At 44.7% G+C, this 12,119-nt stretch overlaps 1 protein-coding gene across 2 annotated transcripts in view; it reads left to right on the plus strand.

Annotated features, from left to right (window-relative positions):
- Window positions 1–6,004, plus strand: part of LOC107113614 (keratin, type II cytoskeletal 5-like) — a 25,408-nt gene extending 19,404 nt beyond the window's left edge. For both annotated transcript variants that reach the window (XM_015414959.1, XM_015414960.1), the window contains exons 6-9: window positions 286–411; window positions 2,935–3,155; window positions 4,479–4,507; window positions 4,907–6,004. In XM_015414959.1, coding sequence (XP_015270445.1) covers window positions 286–411; window positions 2,935–3,155; window positions 4,479–4,507; window positions 4,907–4,950 — 420 coding nt within the window. In that variant the 3' untranslated portion in view covers window positions 4,951–6,004. The remainder of the gene's footprint in view (window positions 1–285; window positions 412–2,934; window positions 3,156–4,478; window positions 4,508–4,906) is intronic.
- Window positions 6,005–12,119: the final 6,115 nt, after the last annotated feature.

The following is a 12,119-nucleotide window of genomic DNA, read 5'->3' on the forward strand; positions in this document are numbered from 1 at the left end:
CATTCCTGGCAAAGATCTCAGAAAGCTGCTTGTGGGAACTCCCCCAAACTTCAGCTCCCGATCATATCTCTGCAGATGCTATATAATTTTTTTCTGGGCACTTCAGTGCTCATGGGGGTGTCAGTGTGGGAGGTGTTTCCTTGATTGGGAGCAGAGCCCTTGCTCAGTGGGCCATGATCTTCCACTTCAGTGGACAGGTTTTCTGTGGTCTTGAGGTGGGGTCTCTTCTGGCCTTTCTCTGGCAGGAAGCAGAAATATGTTTCTGATCTTGTTTCTGTGCATTAGATTCAGACCCTTCAGAACCAAAGTTGCCAATTCCATGAGAGCCTGCAAAGAAACAACACTGAAATTGCAGAGCTGAACCGGATGATCCAAATATTGCAGTGCCAGGTGGATAATGAGAAGAAAAAGGTAGGTAGCTCCTTAGCTTGAGTTAGCCCTGGTTTGGCATACTGTCGGCCTTAAAGATATTTGCTTTGGCAGTCTACAAGAGCAATGCAAGCAACTGTAATCAGAGGTTTGCAACCACTTATGTGATAACTCACAGATCTAGCAGACTCTCAAAATGAGAATCGGGCACGCTAGATGTGGAGCCCCTGACCAGATCTCAGAAGTTAAGCAGGGTTCAGCCCTGGTTAGTATGTACATGGGAGACCACCGAGGAAGTCCATATAATGCTTGAGTGTCAGCTTAATGACAATTTACACTGGGAATTGTTTGGAATTTTATCCCAGGTAATTGATCTTAAGAATGTTGCGATCAATTGTTGGTCCTTATTGAATGACTAGAACAGTTGCGAAATTTCTGGAAGAAAAGCCAAATCTAATGCTATTATAAATTGATTCTTATACAATCTTATGTATCTGTGTTTTAACTTATATGTGGATTTTAATTCTATATATTGATCCTAAATGTCATGTTAAATTGACTGTGCCAATAAAGGTATTGTATTATTGCACTATGTTACGCAAAATTGGGCAATGGCAAACCAGTTGGCGTGAAAACCCTATGGGGTCTCCATAAGTCATCTGCAGCTTGATGGCACTCTCCAGCACTTTCCACCACAGATGTGGAGTAATGGGATAAGATCGTAAATAGCCTTACTGTGGGGAAGATACTGAACACCAAACTAATTGGTCTTCAACAGCCTCACTGATGGTTACCCCGATTGGACAAATAGCAGCTTTCTGGGGCATTTCAGGTCAAAACAGTGACATGGGGACAAGCGTCAACCTTGCTTCCTTTATCCAGAGTATCAGTGAAAATGGCCTCCTACACATCTGACTATATCCGGAGGGGGGGGACATTTGGGAGCTCTTGTCACATTACTTCCAGCGTCTCATCTAGATCTGTCCTTACTGTTGAGCATTTGTTCCTAAAAGGAATGGTACAGCATAGGTTTTCAAAATTTCGGCCTTCAGAGAACATTTTCTATCTCCCAACCTGTAAATGCTGGCCATGAACTCTCACAAGCTTGAAGAGGATTCTGGGGCACACCCTTGGTTTCATTCAAGATACAAGCCAGGCTCTCTGTGCATGATGGCAGCCATTAATGAACTCACTATGAACAGCCACATTCACTTCCCCTCCCCTCATTCTGCAGTCCCAGTTGGAAGTGAATCCCCATGTAGTTTTTGCGTATGAGCTGCTTTTGAACATCCATGCCTGACAGCTGCATATTTCAGAGGGAAGATCAATAGTGGACAGTCTTTTAGGGAAACCAGTTGTGAATTGCATAGAATCACAGAATCACAGAGTTGGAATGGGAAATACAGGTAATCGTCCAACCCCCTGCTTGATGCAGGATCAGCCTAGAGCAGGGGTGTCAAACAGGGGGCCGGATCAGGCCCCCAGAGGGCTTCTATCAGGCCTGCAGTGGAACTGGCTGACTTCTGCTTCTTCTTCCAGTTCTGCTGCTGCTGCGTCATTGTAGGTTTGCAGCTTACAGATATACACCTGAACAGCATACTCAAGATTGCAACAGCACACACATTTTACTGGAATAATTCAGAGCAAGAGGTGTCAGTTATCAGACACTGTTAAATAAATAAAATATTGTTAATCTTTTAAACATGTTTTTATTTTAAGTAAAAAAAAACCTTTATGTTTGTGTCCTTTATAAAGTTTATATCTCTGCTACCTGGCATTACATTTTATGACACACATGGCCTGGCCCAACGAAGTCTCATTTATGTCAGATCTGGCCCTCATAACAAATGAGTTTGACACCCCTGCTGTAGGGTTTTCAAGGCAAGAGACACTACGAAACAACCCGTGAGTTTGACACCCCTGGCCTAGAGCATCCCTGACAAGTGTTTGTTCAGCTGCTCCTTAAAGACTGCTAGTGAGGGGGAGCTCACCATCTCCCTATGTAGCTGATTCCACTGTTGAACAACTATTACTGTAAAAAAGTTTTCCTACTATCCAGCCGGTACCTTCCTGCCCTTAATTTAAACCCATTGTTACGAGTCCTATCCTCTGCCACCAACAGGAATGGCTCCCTGCCCTCCTCTAAGTGTCAGCCCTTAAATACTTAAAGAGAGCAATCATGTCGTCCCCCCCAACCTCTTCTTCTCAAGTCCCTCAGCCTTTCCTCATAGGGCTTGGTCTCCAGGCCCCTGATCATCCTTGTCACTCTCCTCTGCACCTGCTTCATTCTGTCCACATCCTTTTTGAAGTGAGGCCTCCAGAAGTGCACACAATACTCCAGGTGTGGCCTGACCAATGCAGTGTACAGCGGGACTATGACATCTTGCGATTTCTTCCTTGAGGAACTGCAAAAAATTCACACTGGAACACAGTGTGAAAACCACTGCTGCAGAATGGTAAAAAAAAAAAGACACTCACATATTGTTGGGAGGTAGTTTAAGGTTGGATCCAAGCATACTTGGAATTTAGTATTCACTTTAGAAATGTTATCCATTTTTTCCACAGGTTGTTTCTCTACAGACTGCCATTAGCACCACTGAACAACATGGCGCCTGTGCTCTTAAAGAGGCCCAGGCTAATTTCGCGGAGCTTCAGAATACCCTGCAGAATTCCAAAGATAAACTGGCTGCCCTCTTGCGGGATTACCATGAACTCATGAATACCAAATTGGCCCTTGATATTGAGATTGCCACCTACAAGACAATGCTGGAGGGTGAAGAGAAGAGGTGATTTAATACATTTAATGCATCACTGTCTCCGGAGAGGGCACATGGTGTTAAAAGACTGCCACAGCATTGACCTCAAACTCAAATTCCTGAACTGGTTTACCTGTTTCTATGTACTACTTTTACAGCTGAAAGAGGCTTAATCCATTTCTCTGCGGTGTTCTCTGGCATGTGTAAAATCATTAACATACTTTGCCTAGCACTTGACGGGAAGCATCATTATCTTTTAGCCGCAACATAATAATGCTTCTACTGAAGCAGATCAGGATTGCAACGTAAGCATTTTTGCCATGGCTTTGCGTAGCTCTATCAAATTCACCTTTCTGAACCTATTTACTTGTCAAATAATCTTCCAGCCAAGACAGGATTGATTCCGATCAAGATGGGCTCCACTATGCTGTGATTCTGACCTGAGCCATAAACTGACTGGAGAGGCTTACAGCATTTGAAGAAGTGAGCTGTAACTCATGAAGGCTCACGCTGCAATACATGCTCTTCATCTTTAAAGTGCCAGTAGGCTTCTGTTTTATTTAGATAGCCTCAGGCAGTTCTTTCCCTCTCCTCCATTAGCAATATGGGAAAGACCAAAGCTGCCAACAGATGGGGGCTAGGGAGGCAACATTCTGAGGGTCCTGGTCAAGATCAGAACTCTCATCAGTATTGCTTTAAAGCTAAAACAAATGGAACATAAGAAGAAGCCTGCTGGATCAGACCAGTGGTCCATCTAGTCTAGGGTTGCCAAGTGGCACTTACCCTTCCAGCGGGGGACTCCAGTCTGGCTCCCGGCGCATGTGCGTGCGTGCTTTGCACGCACGCGCCACATACACGTCACAGGGAAGTGACGTCATGAACCCGGAGTGGGCTTCTGTTTTATTTAGATAGCCTTAGGCAGTTCTTTCCCTCTCCTCCATTAGCAATATGGGAAAGACCAAAGCTGCTAACAGATGGGGGCTAGGGAGGCAACGTTCTGAGGGTCCTGGTCAAGATCAAAACTCTCATCAGTATTGATTTAAAGCTAAAACAAATGGAACATAAAAAGAAGTCTGCTGGATCAGACCAGTGGTCCATCTAGTCCAGCAGCCAGTCTCATACCACAGTTCCTCTGGAGGGCCAGCAACAGGGCATAGAAACTGAGGCCTTCCCCTGATGTTGCCTCCTGGCACTGGGATGCAAAGGTTCACTGCCTCTGAATGTGGAGGTTGCCCTTAGTCACCATGGCTAGTAGCCACTGATAAACCTATCCTCCATGAATCTGTTATGCTGTATCCATCACTACAATGGATTATGAAATAACCAACTTTTCTCATTTTCCTTCTCTTGTAGAATATGTACATGCCATCCTATGAATATGGGTAAGTAACCTGTTGATTCCTCATAGCTTCCCTTTGTGTGACCTGAAAGAGTCCCGCCAATGATGCTATAACACCACAGATTAGATGACTACATTAATGCAGTGGTTGGAAACTGAACTGCAAGGCTGATTTTGTGCTATCAAGACAAAGCGTTCAGAGCCGCAATCCTTAAACACCCTTATTTTTAAAAAAACAAAACCCATTGAATTTAGTGGGAGTTATTTCTGAGTAAACATCTATAGTATTGCACTCCAAAGCATTGGTCCTAGAACCTTTCCCTGGGCATAAGTCTCATAGAACTCAGTGGGACTTACTTCTGAGTAAACACACATGGAATTGGGCTGTAAATGCATGATTAAACTGTAAGAATTACAGACTAAGTGTACACTTCTCTTACAGCTGTGCTCAGCAATGGTTGTAGAATCTGCTGTATGAAACAATAATCTAAAATGGAAGTGGACATTGAAAGCCGGTCTGGAATCTGGATTTTGCTTGTAGAACCTGATAGAAGCCATTCAAGAAGAGGAGCAGCATGTGGCCAGCCTTTGTTGCTGGAGTATTTTGTCTGGCATGGTTAGCTGTGCAGACCAGGACTGAAATTCATTAGGTATTTACTCTTAATCAGTCACAAGACAATAGAGTGCCAAAGAGTTCATGGAAAGGAATTTTCACCTCTGCAGAGTCAGTGGATGTGTCCGCGCATGCGTGTTCCTGGTCTCTGTACATGATGTGACAAAACACTGCAGACAGAGCTGTTTGTTCCACCTCAAAGCACAGTGGGTTTTGATGGGGTCAATCCACACATTTGATGGAGAATAAAATCTCAAGCGATGCATAATGTCTGTGTTGAATGAACCCTCAGAACCATATCAGGAATCACAAACTGCAAAGTTGAAAGCCATCCCAGTTCTAACCATATAGTCTGGAAACCATACATCTAATGTGGCTGCTGAGAACCCTCTCTGTCAGCTTCAGTGTTCTTATTTAACACAATCCAGTCCTTCAGACAAGTAATGTAATATCAGCCAACAATCAAGCTGGATACTGAATTAATGAATATCAAAGACTGCCATTATCAATTTTCTCCCCCCCCCACACACACAATGAATTTGTGGCTGATGACTGAAAGAAATTAGTGATACTATTTAGCCATGCTAACTTCAAATCTGTGTAATTTTTTTTGTTAATATTTAAACAACTTTTAATACTTATTTCTGTCCTGGTCTGGAGATGTGCACGTGGGAGAGTTGCATGTCACATGGGTATTTTTTGTGTGTGGAGGAAGAGGGTCAATTATCACATCCACCAGCACATGACAGGGTCATTTTTTTCTGATATGCAGGGCCATGTTGCCATGGTAAGGTTCTCCATGAGCAAGCTAACAACTTGCATCGATGTCAGCCAGTTCCATTACAAATACGAGACTTAGGGTCAGAGCACCTGTTTTGCATGCAGAAGGTCCAAAGTTCAGTCACCCAGCACCTCCATTTAAAAGGATCAGGTAGTAGGTGATGTGAAAGGCCTCTGCCTGAGATTCTGGAAAGCTGCTGCCAGTCAGAGTAGACAATACTGACCTTGATCAAGCAGCTTTGTGTGTTCATGTGAGCCCCAATATTTATATTTTGCCAGATGTAGTTTGCAAGTGAGATGAGTGTGTGTGTATGTGTGTGTATGAGAGAGAGAGAGAGAGAGAGAGAGAGAGAGAGAGAGAGAGAGAAAGAGAGAGAGAGGTCTATCTGAAAGTGCTTAAGTTGTAATACTAGGGATGCTCCTTTTGCCCTTATCCAGCAGATCATTTTTTCAGAAAGGTACAGATGCAGCAGTTTCATATTAACCTGATGGATGTTTGTATTAACCAAATATCTAAGATCTGTTTGCGCAGGGATTGAAGAAACATTATAAGCCATCAGTTATGGTCAGACTTATCTACCGAACACTTCCTTCTCCTGGTAGCTGATGTAATTTAATTCCCAAAGGCAAAATTGACATTCTTTGGAGTGAAATCCTAGCTCAGTTTATATGAAAGTATCCCACCAGCTAAGCAGAAGACCCCATCACCATTAATTGATGCAGCAAAGGATTGGAAGTTACTACTTTGGAGGGTATAGGTATATGTTTGCACGTTAATTGGAATTGTGTTATGTATAGATAAGAAAATGCTTTAATTTTTTAAATGCAGCTTATGAAGTTGTGTATTAAAGATAATCTTTGGTCAAGTTTGTGTCTGTGTGGGCCAGACTGCCTCTAAGTGCCAAGGGCCAGGATGCATGCAGCTACTGCCTGCTCTTCACTGTTGATCTCTGGTAACTCCAGACACTGGCAAGTCATCCCAGCTGCCTTGCTAGGACAAGTCTGCACTTGCCTTGCCTTATATTCTGTATGGTACCACCTGCCAGTGGCCACGGAGAACCTAGCAACCATATGGGAGAACCACACCAGCTCCCCAGCTTAGCCAACCTTCCAGGATCACTTTCTACCTTTGGGCTAATTCCACGTTTAAACTGTTCCATAGGAGGATGGCCACAGGTACCTTTACTCTGGAGTGATGATCACCGTATTCCACTATGCATATATCCAGCCAAGGATGCAGAAAGGGACTTTGATTTCTAGCCCAGGAACAAAGGTTTCTCTTACTATGGATCTCCTGTAACCAAATAAGTATAAACACCTTCCCTGTGCAAGTATTAAACTTAGTAATGATATCTGTGGTGGGTTTTTTTTAATTCTTAGATTGCAACTTTATATACTTTATGTATGTTCAGTAATACATCCTAGCTGTACTGAGGAAGGAGAGTGGCCATTGCCAGACCTGTCTGGTGAGCCACCCCTCAATTGGCCGGCACTCCTGCGCTGAGACCCCATTGGCTCGCTCCACCCTCATGCTTCCTCTGAGAAGATGTGATGGGGGGGGGGGGGTTGGCAAACACCAGCGCCTGCTCCAGGGCAGGCACTGGTCTTTATTATGTAAGCCTGTGTATTCCGACCTGCAGAGATCCTTATTTGCCTCACCTTACGAACTACTTTGCTGACCATTTGGCTAAATGGCCATCTAGAGATTTTGTAAATATAAAATGTAAATAAAAATACAACACGTAAAATAAAATAAAAAACTAAACTAAGGCCCTTGTCTTTTTGCTGAAATTACCATGAAAGAGTATAATAATTCTACGGGGGAGTCAGACTTGGATAACTGTAAATATTCAACAAGGCGATTGACGAAATATATCAAACATCCCTTCATTCAGTGATGGTCATTCTGTTCAGTGATAAACAATTCCTGGCCTTTGCAAACAGATGTTTCTTGCTTCTCTGGTTGTTCAGAATTTGGTGGGGTCTGGAAACCTCCCAGAATTACAGCTGATCTACAGACTACAGAGATCCATTCCCCTGGAGAAAAGTGCTACTTTGGAGCGTGAATTCTACAGCGTTATACACCCCTGAGGTCCCTCTCCTCCCAGCCCCTGCTCTCACTAGGCCCAGGGCTATTCTGGGGCAGGAACTCACAGGAACGGAGTTACGGCTGGCTTCAGAGTTGGCCACACCCACTACAGAGGGGAGGCCTGGAGAGCGACACCCCCCCTGGCAACTCTGAGGCAGGCCAGCCGGGGGAGCTGGAAGGATCAGGGAGGCATTTAAATGCCTTCCCATGCCTTCCCTGGCCTGTCCAAGGGCCAGCTTGCCTGCAGCCACGGGGCGCCTGCAGCCACGGGGCGCCTGGGCAAGCCAAGGGGAGGCATGGGTGTGTGGCCTAATATGCTAATGAGCTGTGCTGTCGGGGTTGTGGCCTAGTATGCTAATGAGTTTCTGCTGTTGGGTGTGGCTTATTATGCTAATGAGTTCCTGCTGGGCTTTTTCTACAAAAAAAGCCCTGACTAGGCCCCACCTCCAAATCTCTAGCGATTTACCAACCCTGAGCCAGCAACCTTAAGAAAAGTCTGAACTGCCTCAGTCTCTCCATGCCCCCTATGTATATGGGCAGTGCAGAGATCTTCCCTTTGATTTCTCAGTTTCATCTGATAGATCGATGTTCAGCAAGCTAAGGAACCCTAGTTGTTCTTCAGAACATCTCCCTCGTTTTTTATGCCAGGCTCCAGTGCTTCATTACTAGTGAATTCCAAGTCTCTGATCCATCCAGCAATGCCACCCTCTAATCTAGATCCATTGTCCTAATCCCTGATATAGGGGAAACCTCTGTAGTTGCTATATAGTAAGGAAAATGAATTCTGAATCTACTCAGGGGCCTGGAAAACTATTTTTACTTTATGTAGTGCCACCAGAGCATTAAAACCAGATACCAAGGGTCAAAGCCGTTATAACCCAAGCACTGTTCAGGTATAGGACATCCTAAATAAAACTTTTGCTGTTATAGCTGTAATGAACATAAATATCATGATTAGAAATTGTCAGGTCCAAACACTGAATCCTGAATATATTGCTGTCTGTACAACTTGAGATGTACTGAATTTTTCAGACCACAGTGGATAAATATTTCCTTTTCGTTTACGTTAGTTAATATTTTTAATCTGGATTTATTGCTGAGACTCACCGGGTGAGAGCCCTGCTACTCACTCCCATCTTTCCCCAGCCTCCCTGATAACAAGCAGGAACCTGGTCTCTTTAAATTCTATTAAAAGTGCCTTTAACAGAAGTAAAAAGTAAAGGTAAAGGTTCCCTTGCTTGAAAGCCAGTCGAATCCGACTCTAGGGTTGCGGTCATCATCTCCGTTTCAAAGCCAAAGAGACAGCACTGTCCAAAGACATTTCCGTGGTCATGTGGCTGGCATGACTAAACACCAAGGCGCACGGAACGCTTTAACAGAAGTACCTAGGCTTAATAGTCACATTACAGCTAGGGGGCCTGCATGCCAAACAAGGTTGATTCTCTTTGTAGCTAAGGCCTGGTCTTCAGGTCTGCTCTCTGAGAGAATAATCCCTTCGTGAGTCTGATTATCCGTCACCTCAAGCTCAAAGATTGAAGGTCAAAGAAGAAGGGGACGGCAAAGGATGAGATGGTTAGACAGTGTCACCGATGCAACGAACATGAAACTGAGCCAACTTCAGAGGACGGCAGAAGACAGGAAGGCCTGGCGTGATGTGGTCCATGGGGTCGCGAAGAGTCAGGCTCAACTGTGCGACTGAACAACAACAAGCTCCTGCACCCTCATTCCGGCATTAGGCCCTGAGGTAGCCATGGCTCCACTGTGGCTGCTTGAAGAAAGGTTCTTCTTTGGCTCGGTCTAGACCTTACTTGCCACACTTCCCCTAGACTTTCTGCCAGGACCAGGAAAACACCCCTTCTGTCTCCCGCAGTTCCTCCTAGTTCTGCCTTTTAACCACTTTCCTGCTTACCCCACTCCCTGGTTTTCTTATCCTACTCCTAAAATAGGCTTTACTCTTGAATAGTCCTTTTCTCTTGACTAGGCCAGTGCTAGGAACTAGTCCCCTTCTCATAGTGGGACATTTGGGGAAGGGGTGTCTATGCTGATTAGACTTTCCCTCCTTTCTGCAGCTGCTGTTGGTTCTCTCGGGCTTGTTCCTTTTCTCTAGGAATGCCAGTCTCCAGTTTGGGACCTGGAGACCCCCCGGAATTACAGCTTATCTCCAGGCTACAGAGATCAGTTCCCCTGGAGAAAATAGATGTTTTTGAGGGTGGACTGTATGTCATTGTACTCCACTGGGGTCTCTGTCTTCCCCAGGCTCCATCCCCAAGTCTCCAGGAGTTTCCCAACCTGAATGTGGCAACCTTACCTTCCACCCCCCACTGGTGGCCAGGGGTAACCTGGCAACCCTACTGTTTTCCCATGTCCCCATTCCATCCACTGACTTGAGATTCCATACTTCTCCCATGCCTCCATTCCATCCACTGACTTGAGATTCCATAGCATGTGAAATTCCGTATGCAAGCTCTATGGCCTTTTCAATGTGTTTTTTTCTGTTGCTGCTCTGCTGCTTCTGTGGGTGAGGTTTCAAACAGCCCCTTAAGCAGTGTAACCAAAAGGTCTTTCCTAAGCCACTAGTACGGTTGCCAGGTCCCCCATGGCCACCAGTGGGGTCATAGGGTTGCCAGATCCAGGTTGGGAAACTCCTAGAGATTTGGAGGAGGAACCTGGGGAGGGCAGGGATCTAAGTAGGGTGCAATGCCATGGAGTCCACCCTCCAAAGCATCCACTTTCTCCAGGGGAGTTGATCTCTGTAGTCTCTGGAGATGAGCTGTAATTCCGGGGGATCCCCAGGTCCCACCTGGAGGCTGGCATCCCTAGACAATTGTGATCAGCCATGTAAGTTGCTCCGGGTCCCCATTAGAGAGAAAGGCCAGGTATAAATGAAGTGAAATTATAAATTAGGGCTTACCAGTGCAATCCTAAACAAAGTCTACTGTAGTCAACCTGTTTTTAAGGATGTAGCTCCGTTTAGGATTGGCCTTGCTACATATCTTGCAACAGAAGTGGAACCAAACCTAGAAAAGCTCCCATTGATGAAATTGTCCATGCTTTCTAAGCTGTGCATTGTCCACATACCTTACACACAGTGAACTGCAAAAGGGGCTAGTGTGGGAGCTGAAGCATGCATTTCCTCCATTTTGTTAGCCGTCAGTCACACCCTTAATCTCATTATGTTTGAAATGTGATCAGAACCCATTGACCTGCACAAGGATACTTTGCTTTCCTTGTAAGGTTAATAAAGCATAGGGAAATATACAGAATTGGCTCAAGTCCCAGTGTTGCACCTTCTCCCTCAGTAACAAAAATCCTGATGGGCAGTGTGGCCCTCCAGTTTCCCAGATCTACAACATTTTTCTTAGTCCTACAACCTGAGATCCTTCTAGAGGAATACATCAGGGTTTAAACATGGGACTATCAGCACACAGAGCTTGTACACCCTTGTCTTTATTATCAGAAGAATCACAGTTGTTCACCTCTGGCTTACTGATAGTTGTCTGTAGCAAGCAGTCTCTCCAGCAACCTTGGGGCTACCCTTGAAGACTGTCCAGAAGCTACGGTTGGTGTAGAATGCTGTTGCCAGAATGTTGATTGGAATAGGTTGCAGGGACCATGTCACACAGCCTTGTTCCAAATACACTGGCTCCCAGTTTGCTTCCAGGCCCAATTCAAGGTGTTGATATTGACCTTTATTAAATTAGTTTATATATGCATGTGTAAAGTGCGGTCAAGTTGCAGCCAACTTATAGTGATCCCGCAAGGCTTTCAAGGCAAGAGACTAACAGAGGTGGTTTGCCATTGCCTTCCTCCACATAGTAACCCAGGATTTCTTTGGTGGTCTCCCATCCAAATACTGAGGGCCAACTCTGCTTAGCTTCAAAGATCTGATGAGATCAGGTTAGCCTGGGCCATCTGTGTGAGGGCATTTTATATATATTTATTTTAAATGCTGTTTTAACCTTGAAATGATTTAATGTTTTTAAACCATTTTTATTGAACAATAAAGGGTTAAATACATACATTTCTAAAACAATACATAACTTTTCCACTATAAAGTTGGTTTGATTGGCATATGGAGCTACAGCTTGCAAATAAACCGCAAAGGTTACTTCAGCTTTACAGTTGTAACGGGTCTACAGGATAAACATTTTTTGGCCCTTTACCATTGGTGGT

The sequence above is a fragment of the Gekko japonicus genome, unplaced genomic scaffold (genome assembly GCF_001447785.1).
Source record: "Gekko japonicus isolate JY-2015 unplaced genomic scaffold, Gekko_japonicus_V1.1 scaffold3763, whole genome shotgun sequence".
NCBI lineage: Eukaryota > Metazoa > Chordata > Lepidosauria > Squamata > Gekkonidae > Gekko > Gekko japonicus.